Source organism: Kryptolebias marmoratus, linkage group LG11 (assembly GCF_001649575.2).
Source record: "Kryptolebias marmoratus isolate JLee-2015 linkage group LG11, ASM164957v2, whole genome shotgun sequence".
NCBI lineage: Eukaryota > Metazoa > Chordata > Actinopteri > Cyprinodontiformes > Rivulidae > Kryptolebias > Kryptolebias marmoratus.
In genome coordinates this window covers 9,839,672-9,860,213 of record NC_051440.1, presented here as the reverse complement: position 1 = coordinate 9,860,213, position 20,542 = coordinate 9,839,672, and the positions used below count along the sequence as shown (strand labels likewise).

At 38.6% G+C, this 20,542-nt stretch overlaps 1 protein-coding gene across 1 annotated transcript in view; it reads left to right on the top strand.

The window, feature by feature from the left end:
• The window catches only part of LOC108229908 (PDZ domain-containing RING finger protein 4-like), a 63,371-nt gene that overhangs the window by 31,469 nt on the left and 11,360 nt on the right, over positions 1-20,542 (top strand). Inside the window, exons 2-4 of the mRNA XM_017405628.3 lie at positions 6,351-6,604; positions 9,838-9,940; positions 16,884-16,982. Of these exons, the coding sequence (XP_017261117.1) occupies positions 6,351-6,604; positions 9,838-9,940; positions 16,884-16,982 (456 nt within the window). The remainder of the gene's footprint in view (positions 1-6,350; positions 6,605-9,837; positions 9,941-16,883; positions 16,983-20,542) is intronic.

Sequence of the window (20,542 nt, the reverse complement as noted above, 5' to 3'; positions counted from 1 at the left end):
TCAGCTCATATATAATAAAACGTATTTAAACTGTAAAACTATGTTGAGATGGATGAAAAGTAAAGCAGCTTATTAAAATCTCTCTCATCATCATGACCCAAAGACTCCTTCAAGTATTTTATCTAAAAGCCCCAGACGGACCAGAACAATGAGGGGGTTATGTTGTCTTTTTGCCAAAATACAAGAACCTAAAACACAACCCTAACTGACAAGCAGGAAACTCCCGGGGCTGTATGACCTACATATTAAACTTTCTCCATCTGGTTGCACACACTTAACACCCTGCAGGCTGCCACTCAAACCAGCAGGTGAGGATGCACACTAGACACGGTAAACTGTCTGTAACAGAGGTATGGAGCTCGTTCACAACAAGTTTATATGCAGTAAAACCTTGGGTGCTGCTGAAGGCTTCATCCCACCATAAACAATCAATTCAAAAACAAAAACATTTTATTAAGATTCAAAGTGCTACATGCAGGCCATAAAGTTATGGGGGTGCAGTTATTTCCGAGGCATAAAGCTAATAGACTATTAGTGCCTCCTGCCTGGGGCTGCCTTTCTCTCCCTGCTGAAGAAGTACACATGAATCACTTCTATCAGTGATCCTTCGCAAGCTGCCTGCAGTGTCTGTCCCTTCTGCCACAGGAAGCAGCAGGAGCCGCGTCAGATGTGGCTGAAGTTGTCACGTTAACAGATAAACGGGCCACACTTTCCTAACACTATCACTACATTCTGCCCCTGGTCTGTGGAGATATTGATAGCGAGGCAGCCGTTGATGAGACAAAAGCAGTGATAAAGGAGGCACCCGGAGGAAGGCGCAAAGCTGCCGCTTCATGTTTGATTCTCCTTGCTTGTCTTCTTACCTGGAGGACAAATGATAAGATGGAACTCAGATGAGAGCATCGCCGGGACTTTGCTTTGCTGTGGGCAACTAAACATCCTCGAACCTCCAGATTATTGATCCAAAAAAGTGACTTTTGGTAAACTTTTTTTTTTTTTGTAGTCTGATAGTAGAGAAGTGTGCCTTTCACAACTGGGCCTTTTCTAGACCTCTGAATCTTCTGATGTTGGGCAGCCTTTTTTAACAAATTTCATCTTTTTCTGAGAAGTCATCTTAAAAAGGCTATAAATAATAATTTTGCAGCAACATCATATCCTCTTCTTGCTGTTTTCAGTATCTCTGAAGTCGGCAGGTCAGCACTAGCTACACCTTTGGTGTAAATCAGCACCTGGTCTGCTAGAATATTCTAAACCAAAGAGGGAAGTTCAACAAGCTGACTACAACTCCAAATCTGATTGGTTGATCAAAATCCTATTGGTGGCTAGAAAGGGCTGGACTGAAGGACAGCACAGAGGGACTAATCACGGCAACTCTAGAGCAATAAAGGCCGGGATCTACCACAACAGACAGGACCCAAAATGCAGACTGTGCAAAGATGACCCTGAGACAGTCCAATGAGAGACTCAGCCAAAGGTGGTGGAGAATGGCAGGGCTAAGATACTGTGAGACTTCCAGATTGTGGTTGTCAACAAATCACAGAGGAAGACATTGATAATAAATGTAGTGATCTCATGCAACTGCAACATCAAGAAGAAGGAGCACAACAACCTTGAGAAATACCAAGGGCTGAAAGAGGAAATAGAGAAGTTGTAGAGAGTCTAGCAGTCATTAGAACAATCGATGCTGTGACCCCAAAACTAGAGGAGTGGCTCCAACAGATCCCAGAAACACCCTCAGAGATGTCTGTCCAGAAGAGCGCAGTTGGAACAGCTCTGGTAGAGGATGCAAATTGGAGGTGAAGTGGAACCACCCAAGTGGAAAAACTAGGGTGAGCTGGGTGTTATATTTTTTTTCTTTTGAAATTATTGGAAAAAAAAAATCACTTTTTAATACTTGGCTCCACTCAGGGCCTTTTCTGAATACCTTAAATGCTGTGACAGTTCATCAGTATTTAGCACCAGCTCTGAACATCTTTTAACTGTTGTGCGGTATTCACTGAAGCCAAGACTTGTCTGCCACTAGTACACATTTTGTTTTCGTCAGTATGGAGCTATTCAACTGAGAAAATAACTGAAAAGAAAAAGGGAATAAAATAGTTTAATTCTTTTGTTACACTCTGCCAAGTTGGTTTACTGCGTTTGTTGTTGGAAAGCTGGTGGTCGTCTCGGGGGCTTTGAATGGAAACACATTTCTCTCCTGGCAACAGCTGCTGTGTATCCCCGTGCAAACAGCCAGCAGATGTGTCTTGATCCAGCCTCTCCATCCCAGCGCCCATTTCCTTCCAACTTCACATTTACCTGATCATCTCCCCTCCCAATTGTTGAGCAAATGATCTCTCCTGAGTAACTGCCGTTGTTGTGTTCCAGACCAAGAAGATAATTCATGTTGACTCTGTGAATGTGGAGCTGTTGTGGCATGAAGCGGTTATTGAGCTGCAGCTGCTCAATAATTTGCTGCGAACAGATTTTGCTCACTAGCATGTGTTTATGAATGCACATCTTTACTTTTGCATGCAGAATTGAGTTTGTGTTTGTGTAACTAGAATGAAATATATAGTGATAGTTGAACAGGTTATGATGTGATTATGGTGGTAAGAAATAGTGTTTTTAGTGGAAAAAATGTGGTGAATTTCCAAGCTTAAACTCACTTTATAACTTGTTGTGCATTTCTGTTGATTTGATGATGTGTTTTGTTGTGTCGAGGGCAAATTTTCAATGTGAGAATGTGAGGAAAGCAGCCACAAAAAACCCCTTCCCATCTGTCAGATAGGTTTACACATTCATACAGCGAATTGCTTCACAGGCATCAATCAAAAGGACGCAACAAGGATGTCCCTCAGGACTTGAGACTGCTTAATATTCTTGTGTTTATTGGGGATTAATTGTTCCATCTGGCTCTGGTGAAAACCAGTGAAGAAAATACAAAAACAACACTCCCTCTTGTTTTTCTTTACATGTTCACTCGTTTCATTGTGGCTGTCAAGTACAACTGCCGAGCGGTGAGGCTTGGGGGGAAGAGGAGGAGGAGGAGGAAGCTGGGCCGGACAGTCAGTACCAGAGGGGATGCTGGGAAATGTGATCATTTTTCTTGCGGGTCTGTCATACACCATAGGCTGCCTCATTTGTCTGCTCCAACTCCTTTGTTTCCACCAGGCTGCCTGTTCTAAGGTTAGGCAAAGGAGCCAAAGAAAGGCACCAGAAAGAAAAAGTGAGACAGTCAGAGCTAATTATTATAGTGCTCCATGTTTCTTTAATGTAGTGCTTAGGTCTAAAATAGATGCTGCAGTTTTTAATACCTGCTGAGTGGACAGAAAAACAGAATGAATGCAGCTATGGAGTGAGGGGAAAAGGAGGCGAGGAAAGCTGCTCGACTACATGGTTCTTTTCCTATTTTTTGCTCCAAACTGCCCCGTGGTTCCACTGGAGTGGTGTTGACCCAGTTTATCTCTCACGCAGGTGATTAATGCAACTTTGCTACAAATAAAGGTCACGTCTAGAGGCAGAGGAGTGGGCCGTGGAGAACAAGAAGAGCTAAAGGAGTTTAAAATGACCTGTGTTATAGCTAAGAAAATAAGATGTTCGGCACAGAGCATCCATCAGTCTCTGGAGAAATAAATCGTGGGAAAAAAAAAAACAATAATAATGAGCTTATAGAAACTCACAACCAGACAGAAATGCACAAAGAAAGGATGGTAACACACAACATAACTGTTATTATTAAAAGCCTAGTATTCCTGGAAAGTATGCATATCACACACCACCTTTCATGACAGAGTTATAAACTAAGATCATCTTTTGATGAAGGGAGTGATAGCCATTTTTGTCAAACTTTGTAAATGATGTTATACACAACCTCATGCAAGATTTTGCAAGATGTATGTGTAGCTCTCAGAGTATGTGTCGGGAATGAGTCTCAGCTACTACCACCACCAAATGTTAGTTCAGAGTCTACAAAACTGACTGAGTTATAGTCGTTTTTGTACAGTGGTTCATGAGATATTTTGCTAACAGTCAGTGTTGACTCTTTAATGCCAAAATTGTAAGCAAAGATATTGTGCAATTGGTAGATTGTAGTATTTGTTGTGAATGACTCTCAGCTACTACCACACCGAATTTCAGCTCAAAATGTGAAACAATCTTTTGAGTTGTAGTTGTTTTTGTGTTGGCTAATGTCATTAGCTGTGGTGACCATCTAAGTTAGGATAACGTGAAAAAGTTAATCAGTTGTAGATCTACATCTAATAGTTATCTCCTGAAAGTTTTATTAAAATCTGTCCACTGGTTTAAGAAAGTGTTGTAGAATGTGTAGTGCTCAGAATATGTGTGGGCTGTGATGCTCAGCCACTACTGCCTCTAACTCAGTATCTGTAAAACTGGCTGAGTTATAGCCATTTATGTGCTTCCTGAAGTCAGTTGGCTTTGGTGGCCATCTTGAATTGGGTTGACTCCCAAATTTAAGCAGATATAGATGTTCATCTAATTACTTTTTAGGAGTTCTATTAAAATAAAACCACTTGTTCATGAGATATTTTGCTAACTCCACTGTCCAACCCAAACACACACACAAGTCACAATAGAATTTCCATGCTTACCCTGGTTTTAATGATCATTTATGTTGTGAGATTTTAAAACGTACTGAGCCATTTCTTATTCCCTTAGCGGTGGGGGTTTCTACACAGCAAAATGTAAAGCTTCACTCTAAGAGTTCCTTGGTGGTTTCTATTGCTTTAACTAGTGATTACTTTTGAATTTAGGTCATTTTCTGAGAGTCAGAGCCAGGCTATGTGATGTTTCTTTTTTTACTTAGATGTTGCAGTTTAAAGAGATTTTTGATTCAGGTCCCATAACGCTCTTCTGAATTTTTTTGCAGTCCTGCTTTCAATTTCTTCATCTTGCACATGTGAATATGAATGATTTCTTTTTCTTTTATCATTTTAACTGATTTCTGATCTTGCCATGTGAAGGAAAAGCTCTACTCCAAAGCCATATTTAAACAGAACACTAGATGTAATTATGCTGTGTTTAAATTATGTTCTTTTCTACCTTCTTTGGTTATCTAAATTAGAATCTCTGCTTTCAGCATTTCCACTAAAGCACATTCTCAGAAGTATTCCTCATTCACAGTTCCTCCTTCAGAGATATTAGTGGGCTAAATGGAGCTATGATTTTCTTTATATGTGCCAGCTGTGGTGCAAATGGTTTTCAGTCTGCCAGAAAATCCAGTTCATTTTGAGCAGATGAGGTTGAAGATAGAATAAGTGAACTGGGGCCTTTTTAGCCTTAATTTAATATTCCAAAAACGTTGTTTCAACATGTTTTGTGTTTTCTACTATTGAATTGATGGAAATTTTGCTTGATCATCTGTTGAGAATGCATTCAATTAATCAAAAGTGAGATTAAATTTGACATCTGAATGCATTTGTACTCACTACAACAATAAAAGGTTTATGAGCAAAGACGTATATTGAGAGTTATGCCTTTATAAAAGGCAATATGTTGGATTTTTATTTAAAAATTATACAAGTGGCAGCATTTTTCTGATTAAAAGTTTTCTAATAAACGTTTATGTCAATTTTGAAGCATAATTACATGTAAATCTGGCCATGCTTTGTGATTGTTTGGAGAAAACGTAACCATTCTGAGCGCAGAGCTGCCTAACACATCAGGGTACAGAGTTAAAACAGCAGTTCAGGTTTTTTAAAGTGGAGTTCTGAGGAATGGTAATGAACAATAATATCTTACCTGTTGATTCTGACTGGATTGATAAGCTAACGGCTAGTCTGAGCGAGGCCAAGACTAAAGAAAATTGCTGCCGTCTTAAAACAACTTTAGTCTTAAAAATGTCATAGCTGTTTGTGCAAACAAAGTTTGATAAACATTTCCACCTGTTTTGCATTACTAGGCTGTTTTTATAGAATTCCATGATTATTTGCAAGCACACATAGTAGCAGCAGCTAGCTGTAGCACTTACATTGCAGCTTGGGGCACTTTCTGGTAGAAGGAACATATTTTCAACAGTAAACATTAATAAAATTTGTGTGTTTATGAACCACACTGAACTGAACTAAAATGTTTAAGACTCGAGTTGTTTTAAGACAAAAGACTTCTACTTTGTCTTGCTTGCTCTGATTAGCCATTAGCTTGGTAATGTGGTCAAAATTAGACTGCTTCTCTAAACTACAGTAGTTCAAAGGGTTATTTATAACAAAAGGTAATTGTACATAACCTTTTTCACAAAACTCCATTTCAAAAAAAAGGACCTTTCCCTTTAAAGAGAAAAAAATTTAAGTAAAAACCCCTTTTTAATATCACTGCCAAATCATATGCAACAATCCTCCTGTTACTTCCAGGTGAATGGCAAGGAGTTGTCCAAATCCAGCCATGAGGAGACTGTGGAGGCTTTTCGAGCTGCCAAAGACCCCGTCGTGGTGCAGGTCATCAGACGTACCCCCAGCGGCCGCCCCCACGGTCCCCCTCAGGAAATCCATGTGGTGGATGTGTGCACTCAGACCGACATCACTTTTGAACACATCATGGCGTTGGCAAAGCTCCGGCCTTCGACCCCTCCTGTGCCTGACGTCTGTCCCTTCCTGCTCTCTGACAGGTATGTAGAAACTGTATGCATTTATTTATTATTTCTGTAAAGACATGGATTCTTGTGTTCTTTTAGGCTCCAGTACTTTTTATCTTTTTTTAATCTGTCACAATAAAGCTCAGAAATGTTGTGATTTTTTTCTCAGAATACCTAATTGCGACCAGTGACATATAATAAATAAAAACATTTCAGTGATTTAATATTATTTATTTGGCTTATATATATAATTTTATTTCATTACATCTAATTGCTAAGATTTTGGTTCACTGTCACAGGCAGCAAAACATTTTGTCATTGTGTCCTTGCGTTGACTTTGACCGAGACTGACGATAATTAGGAAGGGGAAAAAAAAGTAGTGAAAGATGTTAGTGAGCTATGAAGCAGAAATATTTGTGTTTGCATGATTAGCATTACAAGTTTGTGGGACACTGACAAATGAATTGACTAATGAGCTACACATTGGAGTTTGACAAATATAGATTAGTTTGATGAATGAATCTCGTAATGTCCTTCACATCTTCCTTCACCAACAGGACAAAAAACACAAGTAAAGAAAGAAAATGTTCTTAGTTAGTCAACTAAAACTACAGACAGCTAGTTAGGAGTCTATGGTGTCACACTTTAACAAGGAGAGTAACTTCTACAATCCTAAATCATGAGAAGTAATGAACTATATTTACATATTGTTGGGTGAGGATGTACGAAAATCAACAAGAGTTCACATTGAGTGGTTGGACAGTTGGTGAATAAAATACAGGACTTACAGAAAAGTAGGTTGTCCTGAATGAGACAAATGTATCCAATTTCACTCTTTTTTTATGCTCAGACAATATTTAGTTACAGTCCTTGACCACTAGCTTAACCTTTGGTGTCTTAACTTGTCCTAGCTCACCTAAAAACCATCACAGACCCTTTGCTGGATCCACTACAGTTTGCATATGTCTTTTTACAATGTGGTGAACGTCGACCCACATTTTGTGTCATCTACACAAAACCAGCCGACCTTTTCACATGTTGATCGTTTTGGCTCTGTGACTATGTTGCTTTGCGGCACAAAGGCACTTCAGGGGTTGATTTGCTTTGACCCCTCCTTACTGCCTCAGTCCATTCAGAAATGGCCAGAAGGCATCTAAATCCCAGTTTGAAGTGTCTTATGAAAAAGCTTTCTAATACCCATTACCTGTCTTGCATTTCTATGGTGTAGTGAGAAATGTGGCTGGAAGAAAATAATGTCACCTCCCCAATGTTTAGGATTTAATTTTTTGGAGTACACTTTGGAAAGGAAGATAGGCATTTTTGGACCAGTTTTTAATAAACTACTATCTCAAAACAAAAAAAAATCTTTGTTCTTGCAGCACTGAAAAAGTTCAACCTGCCACAGTCCTTGATGATTCAGTACAGCAATCACTAACTCTATCCCCGCCTCAGCATGATAATCTGGTTTAAGTTTCTCCATCTCAAAGGAACGTTCCAAACTGCAGCAGATAGTGAAAACAGCAAATCAGATTATTGGTTGTACACTTCCATCACTTCGGGACATTTACAACAGCAGAGTTACTGAGCATGCTGTCAAACATAAAGCCACTTCCTCCAAGCTCGAACGTCATCTCTTCCGGCGTTTTCCATGTGGCAAAAGATGCGAGTCTGTCAAGGCCTGGACATCATGGCATGCCAAAGACCCAGAAGCTGTGGTTCTAATCTGCAGTGGTGGACACTTAGGATCTTAACTAACAACATTAATTGTTTTATATTTACTCAACTGTCAGATTAAATTTGTGACTTGTATGTTTATACATTGTGAAGAAATGAAGGGAAAGCATAAAACCTAATGCATAAAAATTAAAAGATTTTTTTAGTATCAACAGGAGGCTTCCCTTTGAAACAACAAAGGAACTGGTTCATTATTTTCAGTTCATCTCTGAGGAGGAGTAAAGCATGAACAAGAAACATTAAGCATAAAGGAAAATCTGGGTTTCACCTCCAGGGACTACAACAAAAGATATATAGCACCGAATTGGGAAATTACAACTTACTTGGTGTTAGGCTTCATAGATGATTAATTTCAACCACAGTAAACATTTTAAAACATGCATGGGTTGTCGTTTGTCATCGGAGACTTTGTTGCTTATCCTGGAACTTAATCTATGTTGGTCATGATTACAAAAATCATTACAATCAGTATTGCCTGCTGATTTTAAAGTACAATACATAACCGGATCAAAACTGAGACACATTTACGAACATATTGTAACCACAGATTCCCCACAGGGACTTCTTGCCATAATTGGAGATGCTTAGAGGTTCAATTTTGACTCAGGTAAGGTTTACAAGGTGATTAAAGTAAATGGCCAATTAAAAAAAAATGGGCAGCACAAAGCAAAGCATACTTACAGCCCCAGGCTTGAGTCCAAATGTAATCAATATGTCCCATAAAACTCCCATTTCTTCTCCTCATCTGAGATCAGGTGCAGGATCCAATATACTGCTGTCTTCATAGATTTTTATAGATAGATATAAATGGTTGGCAGCTCATGTTTGAGGCTGGATTGTAAAATTGTAATTGTATTCTTCACACCTACTCCCAGTGCTACGTGTTTTTATAGGAATAATATTGAAGCATCAAGCATCCTGACATTTACTAGTCGGTTTTAATCAAAGAGCGGTTGTTTTCAGACACTTTTACTGTGCTGGTTTATCTGATAGTCAGACAGCCTGCGAACACATCACTCAACATGTTCAACAAGATGTCTTTTTGAAGTTTTTTGGTCTACAACTATTATCTTGTGTGGCACCGAAGCTGCCACACATCTTGTTAGACCCCTCATAAGGTTTTGTTTGGCAACTGAAGGAAGCATAATAGAATTACACCATACAGGGTGGTGGATGTGATGAGTGGTGATGGGGGGGGGGGTCTGTCAAGAGTAGGAAGCAAATTACAGAGTGTGGATGTGCTGTTATTAACAAGGGGCTGTACTTTTATACTTTTATCACACACTCCAGCGTCTGTAAAAGCTTTTCCACAAATCCCTTTATTCTTTCTTTTTCCAACGAATACAAAAGCAAGTGAATCTTGTCACTTTGAGATTTGAAGCTTGAGAAATGTTCTGAAAGAAAATAATAATAGGAGTAACAGAAATTATCCAGCTAATGCTCCCATCTCAACCTCTCTCCCTGTTTTCCCGTTCCTCTCCCTGTGTGTATTTTTCCCTTCATTTCCTTTCTACCTTTCCCTCTCCCGACAGCTGTCATTCTCTTCACACAATGGACCAAGATTACTATGATGGCACCGACTACCTCTCCCCTGTTCCCGCGGATGGAGAGAGGACTGAAGAGTTTGAGTACGAGGTAGGAGTTGCTCTTGATCTGACTGCTAAGCAGGGATCACGTGCTTAAAATAGGTCTTAAAATGAATTTTGATAAAGAAGATGAAACAAGGAAGAAGTTGCTTTACAACTTTACACTGCTCAGAGAAAGATGAGAGAAAAAAAACAACTAAAAACAAGAAGCCATGTACAAGAACAAACTGCTTAAAATTGGCTTCTGGAGCACACAAGAGTTGGGATGCTCACAGGAAACTTTGCCATGGGCACACAGTATTACCCTGTGCACTGCAGAAAACGGGTCTGGTAGGCACAAGTTCTTTGTCACACACAAGAAAATATCCAGTGCAATTCAGCGTCTGTGTTTTCGGTATGAAAATGGCAATAAGAGATTTAATTAAGCTACTTTTAAATCTTCAACTTGCCTATACTTGTGTTTACTTCGTGTTTTCAGGAGGTTGGATATATATATTCTTCTGCAGCTGTTCTCTGTAGTTGTCTGAGTTTAAGGACATTTGGCTCACTTGGCTGCCAAGAGGATTTTCGGGTGCACTCCAAATATTTTCCCTTCTATCCGGTGTGTACTAGTTTCTTGTCTGTACCAAGAATCTATCTGGTGCGCAAAAGATTATATTGCTTGCCCACCCAGGTTGCTTCTTGTGCACACAAAAAACTTATAGGATTCTCTTTGTACACACACAAAACTGCCCCTTGCACACCACGCAGTTTCTTGTGCACATGAGTAACAGATTTTGTATTTTTTTGTCTCCAACATCCATTGAGGGACTCTGTAGTTATGTTTACCAAATACAAAATTTTAAATAACGTAGGATGTTTACTGTGCAATAAGATTGTTCTTTTTTTATTGTCAGCCACAGTTCTGTATTTTCTGGAGTGTAATGGTTTATGATTTATTCCATTTCAAACAGTCAAATGTTTATTGACATTGACATATTAGTATTGTGATAAAAATACATTTCCAATATATCACGCAGCTTTAATTTTAATGTGTATTAATGTAAAGAACTGTTTTTAATCTGAGCCTCAAATCTAATAAAATAATCAGATTATTAATTTGGTATGGAAAAAAGAATTTATACACCCTAAAACAATGGAAAATAATATTTTCCTTTTTAAAAACACTCACTTTGTACATACATTTACAAACATTTAAGGAAATCAACTAAAAATAAAAAAATAAGATATGTTGCTTCATGTAACATGTTTAGGGTAAAAAAGTTTTATTCATTAGTTTTATTCAGAAATAAATTATTTGCTAACAAGAGTTGAAAATGTTGATAGTTTCAAACTCAAAAAATCATTTAGTGTCTAAAATAGGAACTTAGTGTTTCTTCAACATTTAGTTAAAGAGCAGAAACTTAAACAAATATAGAAGGCAGATCATTGTGTTATCAAACACATTCCAGATAGCTTGAAAAAAACATTTTATTTCACTGGAAATGGTGCTATGCCTTCATGGGTTTTTTGTGTTTTTTTTCTTTTAACACAAAGTGACAGGGGGAAGTAGTGCCAGAAATTTGCTAATTGTTTTCACATCTCTTGAAGAGGAACCTAACAAGCTTTTTGACTCTGATCAAACCCTGGTAATGAGCTGTGTGTGGCAGATGCTAATACAATAAAAAAAAAAGTGAGAAAAACAACACGTTACCTGATTCTCCATATTTATTGGCGTGTAAAGAACAAAACACGCCAATAGAGGAGGTTTCTAGGATTGTTCTTCTCTGACACAAACATATACAAATGCACTGATTCAACCGACAGGAGAAGATTAACACCCACTGTCTCTGCTTGCTGCTTTGCTACAATATTCCTTATTTCCGAGTCATTGATGTGCAAGCATATACCGAGCGAGGCCCCCGACTGGTCTGATGTATGATGATTGCTCAGCTCCCCCCCCTTTCTATGTGTTTAATTTGAATTTGTTCTGAATGCTTCAAACCACTGAGCTTCAGCTGTCTCCTCACATCCTAAACAGATTTGTGCACCCACTCGGATCGCAGAGGCCCCAATGTCAAATCCAAAATATATAAAATATTAAAGCGTCCATTTATGCCTCATTGCTATTAACAAATCCCCTTACCATGTGCATGCTTTGTGGCCTGCAACGTTTCATGCTCGGTGGGGGTTATACCGCCGTAATGCAGCCCCACTTACTATATGACAACTGAAAACGCTGCGAGGGAGATGGAGGCACAAGCTGAAAAGCTGTTTTCAGAGTATAAATGATCTCTGCTGAAGGAGAGAATCAAGAATAAATTTCCTTTGGTGAAAATGTTATGGGGGGGGGGAAAGCACTTTGGTATCATAGAACTGAGAAAATATCAAAATTACTTTTCTTATATGTCAGGATATCATTAAAGGAACAGTTCAGAGCTTTTAAAGTGAAGTTCTGTCGAAAGGTTATGAACAATTAATATCTTACCTTTTGTAGATAGCTCTTTGAACAACCTCAGTTTGGAGAAACAAAGTTTAAATTTGAACGACTCCTGTAAGCGTGGCTCACAGTTGATTTTGAGTTGTACAGTTATTCCAGTAGAAATATTACAATAACCCTGCAGGAAGTGCCCCAGGCAGAACTGAAAGTGCTACAGCTAGCTGCTGCTGGTGCTATTTACACTTGCAAACGATCATAAGATTTTATGTAAATAACTGTGTAATGTGAAATTGATGGTGGAGCAAAAATTTATAAAAAGGGTTTGCATGAACTGGTCAGAATTGAACTCTAATTCTTCAAATTTAGTTTGATAAAGCATTTAGCAATATGAAGATAATATTTGTTCATAACCATTTTACAGAACCCCTCTTCAAAAGATCTAAGCTATTGCTGTAATTAAGATTCTCAATCCTATGTATAACAATAAATGTCTGCAGTCAAGGTGTAAGTGTATAGCTAATAGTTTTGACATCATATTAACAAACATTTGAGTCAACGAGTTCTACATCATCATTATAGATGTTTACGTCTAGTCAGTAATATTCTTTTAAAAGTAAACCAGGTGTCTATGAATTTGTTGCACCTGCTGCTAAACCCATTCATAAAGAAAACAATATGGCATTAAAACACAATAAAAACAAGTGCTGAGGAATGAAATATAAGCCAAGACAGCTGTTTGAGTAAGGAGATTAGCTCATGTCAAAGCGCTGCAGAGCTGTTTTATAACACTTTGAAATGGGATTTTACAACTTGGGAAATGTAAGCATGGATGTAGTTACATCAGCCACAAGCTTAACAGGAAAAAAAACACTGCTCGTATTAGATTCGATTTTCTGTTCCACTAAACTGACTTTTTTTTTGGCAAGTCTGTAGTTGTCTCATGCAGTGTCATGTCCATTAAATGCGCCATAATAGCTGTTAATCCTTGATCGTGACACCAGTTTAGAAGTAGACTGTTTATTTGCACAGAGTGTAAAACCTAAAGCCCACACTGACACCTGAACTGTGACTGAGCACACATTAGCTGTGTGGTTTGACTGTGTGAATGTTGGGGGGTGTTTTGTGTCTAAAGCACCAGACTGAACTTGAGAACTTCTCTGTAGCAGCTCACAGATTGTTGCCTTGCTTGGCATCGCAAAATACAAAGAGGACTGACAGGCATCAAATGTCATAATAAAATCCTTTTTTTCCAACCTTTTTTTCTCTAAGTTGGCTATTTGGATTTTACCAAAAAGAGACTGGCCACCAAGCTTCGTTATATTAACCTTAACTTGTACAAATTTATCCTCAGCCCTCAGTGTTAGGCACGGTTAGGCTTCTCAGTTTGAGTTTTGTACATGTTCTTTTTTTGTGTTGTACTACAATATATTTAATTTTCTTATTTTTTTTACTACAAGTTGGGTTATGTTAGTCAGATCTGCTTTTGTTCCTGTAGTTCTTGCCACTATCTATTGATGTCCTGAGTACCCTTATCTTACTGCTTCCACCTAATTTTACCTGCTCCATGTTGTAATCAGCACACCTGTGGCCACTCACAGCGTATAATCACCTCTCCAGGTGCCTACGCCCCCTGATTTCCTCATTTCATTGTTAGTTCCTTTGTTTATATCTGCCAAGTTCTCTTTTGCTTTCCTTGGACTACTTGTACCTTAGATTAAATGATATTAAAAGTTGGCTTTCACTATTCAGTAAACCAGCCTGCCTGGATGCTTCCTCTCGTGTGTCTGCGTTTGGGTCTTTACACCACACACTGTGGCATCATGTTGACACTTGGTCATCACTGCAGCCTCAGCCGCTCATTTTCTGGAAAATACTTCTACTCCTCACAGGCCTGAGCCTCTTGCTTATTTGGAAACATTTTTGTAAATTTGCTCTCTTTCTATGAGTGACTCCATTTACAAGGAAACTTGAGGGGGAAGTAGCTGAACAAAATTAGGCTGAATTGATTTTAAAAAATCCTAAAGTAAGACTTTAAGGTTAGTCCCGTTTTGTGGAGCAAAACAGAAAAAAGGTGGCATAAAATTGCAACAATTTACACTGTAGAAAGTCTAATTTAATTGTTCCCTTTGTACAGACAGAATTTATCTTCCACCATAAGTGTATTATTTTTTTTCTCCTTTTTGATCTTCTGGATTGTTGGACTACAAAGGCCATGTCTTATTGCTGCAATTTCACAGCCCAACATTGTGGATTTGCTGGGAAAACCTTGATGTGTGTGCCACCACAAGACCGACTACGTTAGGAACCATCTCCTTGATTAGGTTTGATGAGTTCTGAGGAAGTGAAGTACTCCAAGCTTGGAAATGGTCTTCCTCTCTTTTTCCTTGCCGTGCTAGCCATCAACACATTTGCGGCTGCTTTTTTTCTTTTTTTTCCAATTACCGGTAATCAAAGGCACGATTATTATGACAGCATCCAATGTGCTTTGATGGCGGGCAGCAATCTTCCTCTTAATCATGCCATCACAGTCATTAATTTACTGTCATCCCTCGTCCTCTTGCTGCTCTGCAATCTCCTGCCTGAGAGGCAGGGAGCTTGCTGGGAAAACAGAAAGGGGGGGAAAAAAATCAAAAGGCGAGATGAGAGACAGAGATTGGTGAATGTGTTTTTGATGGTTCAGGAGACGGCCACCTTTTACAGAGGCATCTGAGCGAGTGGGTGTTTCTTTTATTTTTCACACAATATTTTCTGAAGAAGAAAGAATGCACACAATGTGAGCCAGTTTTTTTTTTTCTGATCATTTGGTCACAGGTGTCCTGTCCAACGTGTAATCATTAATGAGTTGTAAGTAACTTCAGGCATGTTTTGCACATAAGGGATCATGCAGCACCTGCTCACACCTCCTCTCTGCCTTGCTCTCAGCAGTTAATTTGTGCAGTTTATTTTTAGAAATGTCTCCGCGACATTTGCCTGTGATTTCAATATCTCCCACTGATATCCCACAATTTCACACGTCGTGTCAGCATGAAACAAGTGCACTGCCTCCTATTACAGCCACGACCGTCTCGGTGCTTCTGGAGATGAGCTGCTGTAACTCACCCCGACAATTAGAAACGTTTTTAATAGCCGTTCAGGAACTGCAACTCACTTTGTTAAGTTTGTCGGCATCAAAGCCCACCTTGTTCACGTCGTCTTCTTGTTCGTCAGCTGGAATTTGAAGTTGTCAGCCTCTGAGGCAGTGAGATAAAACTTTCAGTTCCACATCAGGTGGAGGTTGTCAAAATGTATATCATGAAAGGACAGCCTCTGATGATGCCGTTCTTAAGGTTCTGCTCTGTTTGTGTTATTTTGAAGTGTGTTTGTATGTGTGAGTGAAAGATGATGCAGAAATTATTTTTCCAGGGATGAGTATTTAGCTCTGCAGCAGTAGTGTAGAGTCTGAAAACATCTAAATGATTTATCAATGTGTGCTTTAAAACCAAAGGTACAAAATGAGAGCATGAGAAAATGGTCAAGCTTTGAATGTGTGTGAGGGGAAGCTGGGCATCAGAAACAGCTAAAAAATGGAGACCTAGGCACCAGGTATTGGCCTTCCACCCCCACATTTTTTTCCTTCATCTCACCCTATCCCCTTCTCCATTCCCCTTTCCAAAGCCATGCTACATCTAACACAAGTAACCAGCCGACCTGCACTTGTCACAGACAAAATGAACCTCTCTTTTTTTTTTTATGTGTGAGACCCCTGCGAGCCCCGCCACAGTCCTCACAGCCACCTCATTTCTCTCTCCGTCCTCCATCCTGCTCTCCACTCAACCACTTCGCTCATGCTGCTGAGAGACGGTATGTTTCTGCTCTAATGAAGACCTTGGGAGGTGGAGGCCATTTCACACTTGATTCCCTCAAACACCCCTTGACATGTTTCAGGTTTTCGAAATGGGGCGCAGGTTGGTGGGTGTTTGGCTGCATTGTTGTGGTAAACTGAAAGTGCAGAGTTGCAGGAAAGTGGATTATCTCCAGGAAAGCTCGGAGGACAAAATAGGCTAAAGCAAAACAATATAAAAGTGATTACCAGGTCCCATAACTTACCTATTGGATTTAAAAACCAAAATGAAGAATCCTTGTTGACACAATTGATGCCAGACTTTTTATTTTGTTGATCTCGCCTCGCAAGCTGACAAACAACTCTGCAGCAAATATGTCTAACATTGATTTAATTAGTTTATAGTATAATATTCTTTACCCCAAACAACTTAAAAGAAAAACACCTGAGGTTGTCTGACATTTATCAAAGCCCCTTCAGTCAAACACCCCAAAGTGAAGTAAGTCTTTCATGATCAAACACTTTTCTGACTCAAAAAGCCTTCAGAGTTAATAGTTTGAAATAAAATCCAAAACAAGTACCAGAACCTAATTCATCTTTTTGTCTGTTCTTCAGTAAAGCAACTTCTTATAGAGTTTTTGTAGCCAATCCTATTGTATGCTGAAAGGTTTGTTATTTAGTCTTTTGAAGTTTTCAGTCCCAGCAAATATACTTTTGTTTTACACTCTGCTATTTTTCCCTTTCTCCGTACAGGAAATTGAACTCTGTCGACTCAGCAGTCAAGAGAAATTAGGGCTCACTTTGTGCTATCGGACAGATGAAGAAGAGGACGTGGCCATCTATGTCAGTGAGGTGAGTACAGGAATTCAGAACTCCTCTGTTGGACACTGATGAAAAATTCAACCATTTAACACCTAAAGGCGTTCATGCAGAAGTGCAACTCAATAGTGTAGGCTACCTGAACAATAAGATTCTGTTTTTATCGCAGCTGTTTACTTAGACAAGGAGCGTCATCTCCCACAAAGTTGGACTTGTTGCATTGTAAAGTTTATCCCAAAACAGACATACCAAACACCAGCTGTTGAGGGGGTTTTATTGGATTACTCAGTTGGCTGCAATATGCGACTTCCATGCTAAACTTTACTGCTATAATACTCCTTTAAAGCCCCAACAGTTAATCTTTCATGAATATACAGTCACTGCTTTATGCCTCATACTAGTAAGAATGCCTAAATAACATGTATTGATTAACAAAATGGAAACTTATAATAAAATAAAGAATAATGATATTAAAATACATTTTATGTACCGGCACTTTTCAAAACACTCAAGGACATCTTACATAAAAAGAAAATAATACAGTTAAATCAGGCAAATATAAAAATTAAAACAGGCAAATGCTACAGTTAAAATAGGCTAATGTTGCAGTTAAAATAGACAAATAGACAAGCAGCATGTCTACAGAAAGAGTATTGAGTGACACTTTAAATGAAGAAAAAGATTCAGTAGTTCCGATGGATGTTGGAAGAGAATTCCAGACACGATGAGCAGCAGGGCTGAAGGCTCTCAGGCCCATATTGGATAAGTTAGAGAGAGTACAGGGACATCTCTGGTGAGATTACGATAAATATCCTAAAATCAATGTGGGATAAGCCTCCAGAAGTGGTACAAAACAGCAGAGCCAAAACTTTTGTTGGACTTCCAGCTCCAGACTGACAAACAGGTGATGACTAATCAACTGAATGTTGTGGCAATCAACAGACTACAGAAGAAGGCTGTGGTTATAAATGAACTGATTCCAAGCAACTGTCACATCAAGAAGGAGCACAAGAATCTCTAGAAATACCAAGAGCTAAAAGAAGAAATAGAAAAGTTGTGGAAAGTCAAGGACTCAGTGGTGCCACTGGACATTGAAGCACTCGGGGATGTGACCCCTGAATTGGAAGAGTGGCTTCAACAGATCCCAGAAACAACCTCAGAGATCTGTGTCCAGAAGAGCGCAGTTCTAGGAATAGCTAAGATACTACGCAGAAACCCTAAGCTCCCAGGCCTTTGAGGACCCAATCTTGAAATGCAAAATTGCATACATGCAAAAAGATGAATGGGGAAATGAAAACAAGCAAAGAAGGAGAGCACCAGCTAGAATTAAGAAATGCCAGACAATAGGCACTCCTATCAGTTTTCTGCACAGTAATACTCTATATTCTAGCGTAGATCAGTGGTTCTCAAAGCTAAAGTTGGGATCATACTGTCGGCCATACAAAACGCAATGAGGGGGTGCTTATTTTGAGAAATAAAATTTGATAAGAATGATTGCTGAAGGATCATTTTGACCATAAATGGGACAAGAGATAAGAAACACTTGACACAAGAATTAAAAGAGTTAGTGGTTGGTCAGGTGTCTTGTTTTGTCAATATATACCCTTCTTTCAATGGCCTAATAGAAATTTTTGGATGTTTTTAACCAATTATAATTTGGGTCACAAATCTTTCAATGTTGTTGGTAAAACTGAAAGGTTTGGGAACCACTAGTGTAGATCACCTCAAAAATATTCTTCCAAATCAGTATTGACTCCTTAGTACTGTTATGTAAAAAATCTGTTTATATACATTGATTTTTTAAAAACATTTTAGTTGGTGCGCTGCAGATTAAAGACAGACATCACCTGCAGTGGCGTGGAATACTTAGCTCAAAATATTCTCTTTCAAAAACAAAGCTCCATATGAGCATCATACATATGACAAGGTTCACTGCAGACAAAAAATACCATTTTTTGGAGTTGTTTCATCCATGACAACATGTCACATTTTGTGTCTACATGCAAATTTTGCAACAAATTTATTTACTGTCCACTGTTTTAGTACACAACTAAATCCCCTATCTATGGCCCTCAAAAGATTTGCAAAGTGTAAAAATATAGTGTATAGTGTCTGCGGTATGCACAGTGCTCTGTATTAACAACCACACAAGGCAAAATACTGCTCTCCACAGATGCCAGAATCACTGCTGTGCAACTCGGCAGCAGATGCTAATAACACAAAATGATGAAACTCAATATACTAAAACTTTTACTGCTCACTGTTGAGTATGTAGCCCTAAGTGTCTTTTAAAACAGAGATTAGTGAATAAATGAAAAGTTGTAATTTTATCACACAAAGTAAGTTTTCTCTATTTGTTACCACTCTCCATTGTTCCTGGAGATGCTGGTAAAAAAAAAAACATTGAGCATATAAATGATTTCCCTGCTCGCTGTTTTTCTGCCAACCACCAAAGTTATGATTGCTAGCTGTTTAAAAAATGGAAAATATTAATTCTCCTGCAGCAAAAGCTCTATGCATATTCCACTGACGTTTGGTTTCTTTGAAGTTTCCCATTTACATTTTATCCTCTGTTGTAGAAACCAACAATCATCATCTTTTTAGATCAGAGGACCCAAGTGAAATGTTTTCACAACTGAGAATTTTGCATTTCTCAGAATAAATCAGTTGTGGCATTTAATACTCATCGTCTAATTTATGATTTTCTTTAGTATTCATGTGAGCAAATTAGGTTTCTTTGTTGGTTGCTGTACTTCAAACCTAAAGTCTCATGAAACATAAATCAAAATACTGAACAGATGATCTAACTGCTTGATTACACTGTCAGTTGGCAAAGTGAGACGATTGCCCAGACAAAGGAAAAAAAAAAAAAACAACATAAAAGAAAGAATCCTTTTATGGTGTGATGTGTTATTCAGCTTGCGTCAGCGCACCTGAGAACAAGCAGCCTCTGATAAAAACAAGACTTGCCTCTTGTTTTATTCTTTGTTTTTTAATCCAACTTTTTAGAAGCTGTGAAGATACTGCTCACCATTCTGCTCAACTTTCTCCAAAATTTATTTGAAGTCGTCTCAGACCAAGAAAGGTGTTTGCTTTGAGAGCTGAGCAGAATATAAATCACAACGATCTATGGGGGTTTGGGCCAGGATTCTTCAGTGCTTATTTTCTTAAAAACTTTCTTGTTTCAAAACTGATGAATTGCCACACTTAGTTGCACTTGTTCAATTTCAAAGATGGCAAACTTGACACAGTAAGGTCTACAGTTAAAGGACCAACTCAACCATTTTTTTTCTGCTGTTCAACTGTATACAGCCATTAACATAATCAAAATATTGCCTTGAACCAGTGGCGGCTCCAGATATTTTTTTCTGCAGGTGCTAAGGGGGTGCTAAGCATTTTATTGAGGGTGCTAATGAAGGATTATTTGTTCTTACAGTTCTCAACACACACAGACGCAAGCACAAACATATATAATCACATATATATGGTATATTAATGAAGAACAGAATGAAATATACATATGTATCTGTGATAGGCCGATATCTCTACCTAAACCTCTATCACAGAAATAAAGAAGCTTCCCACAACATGAA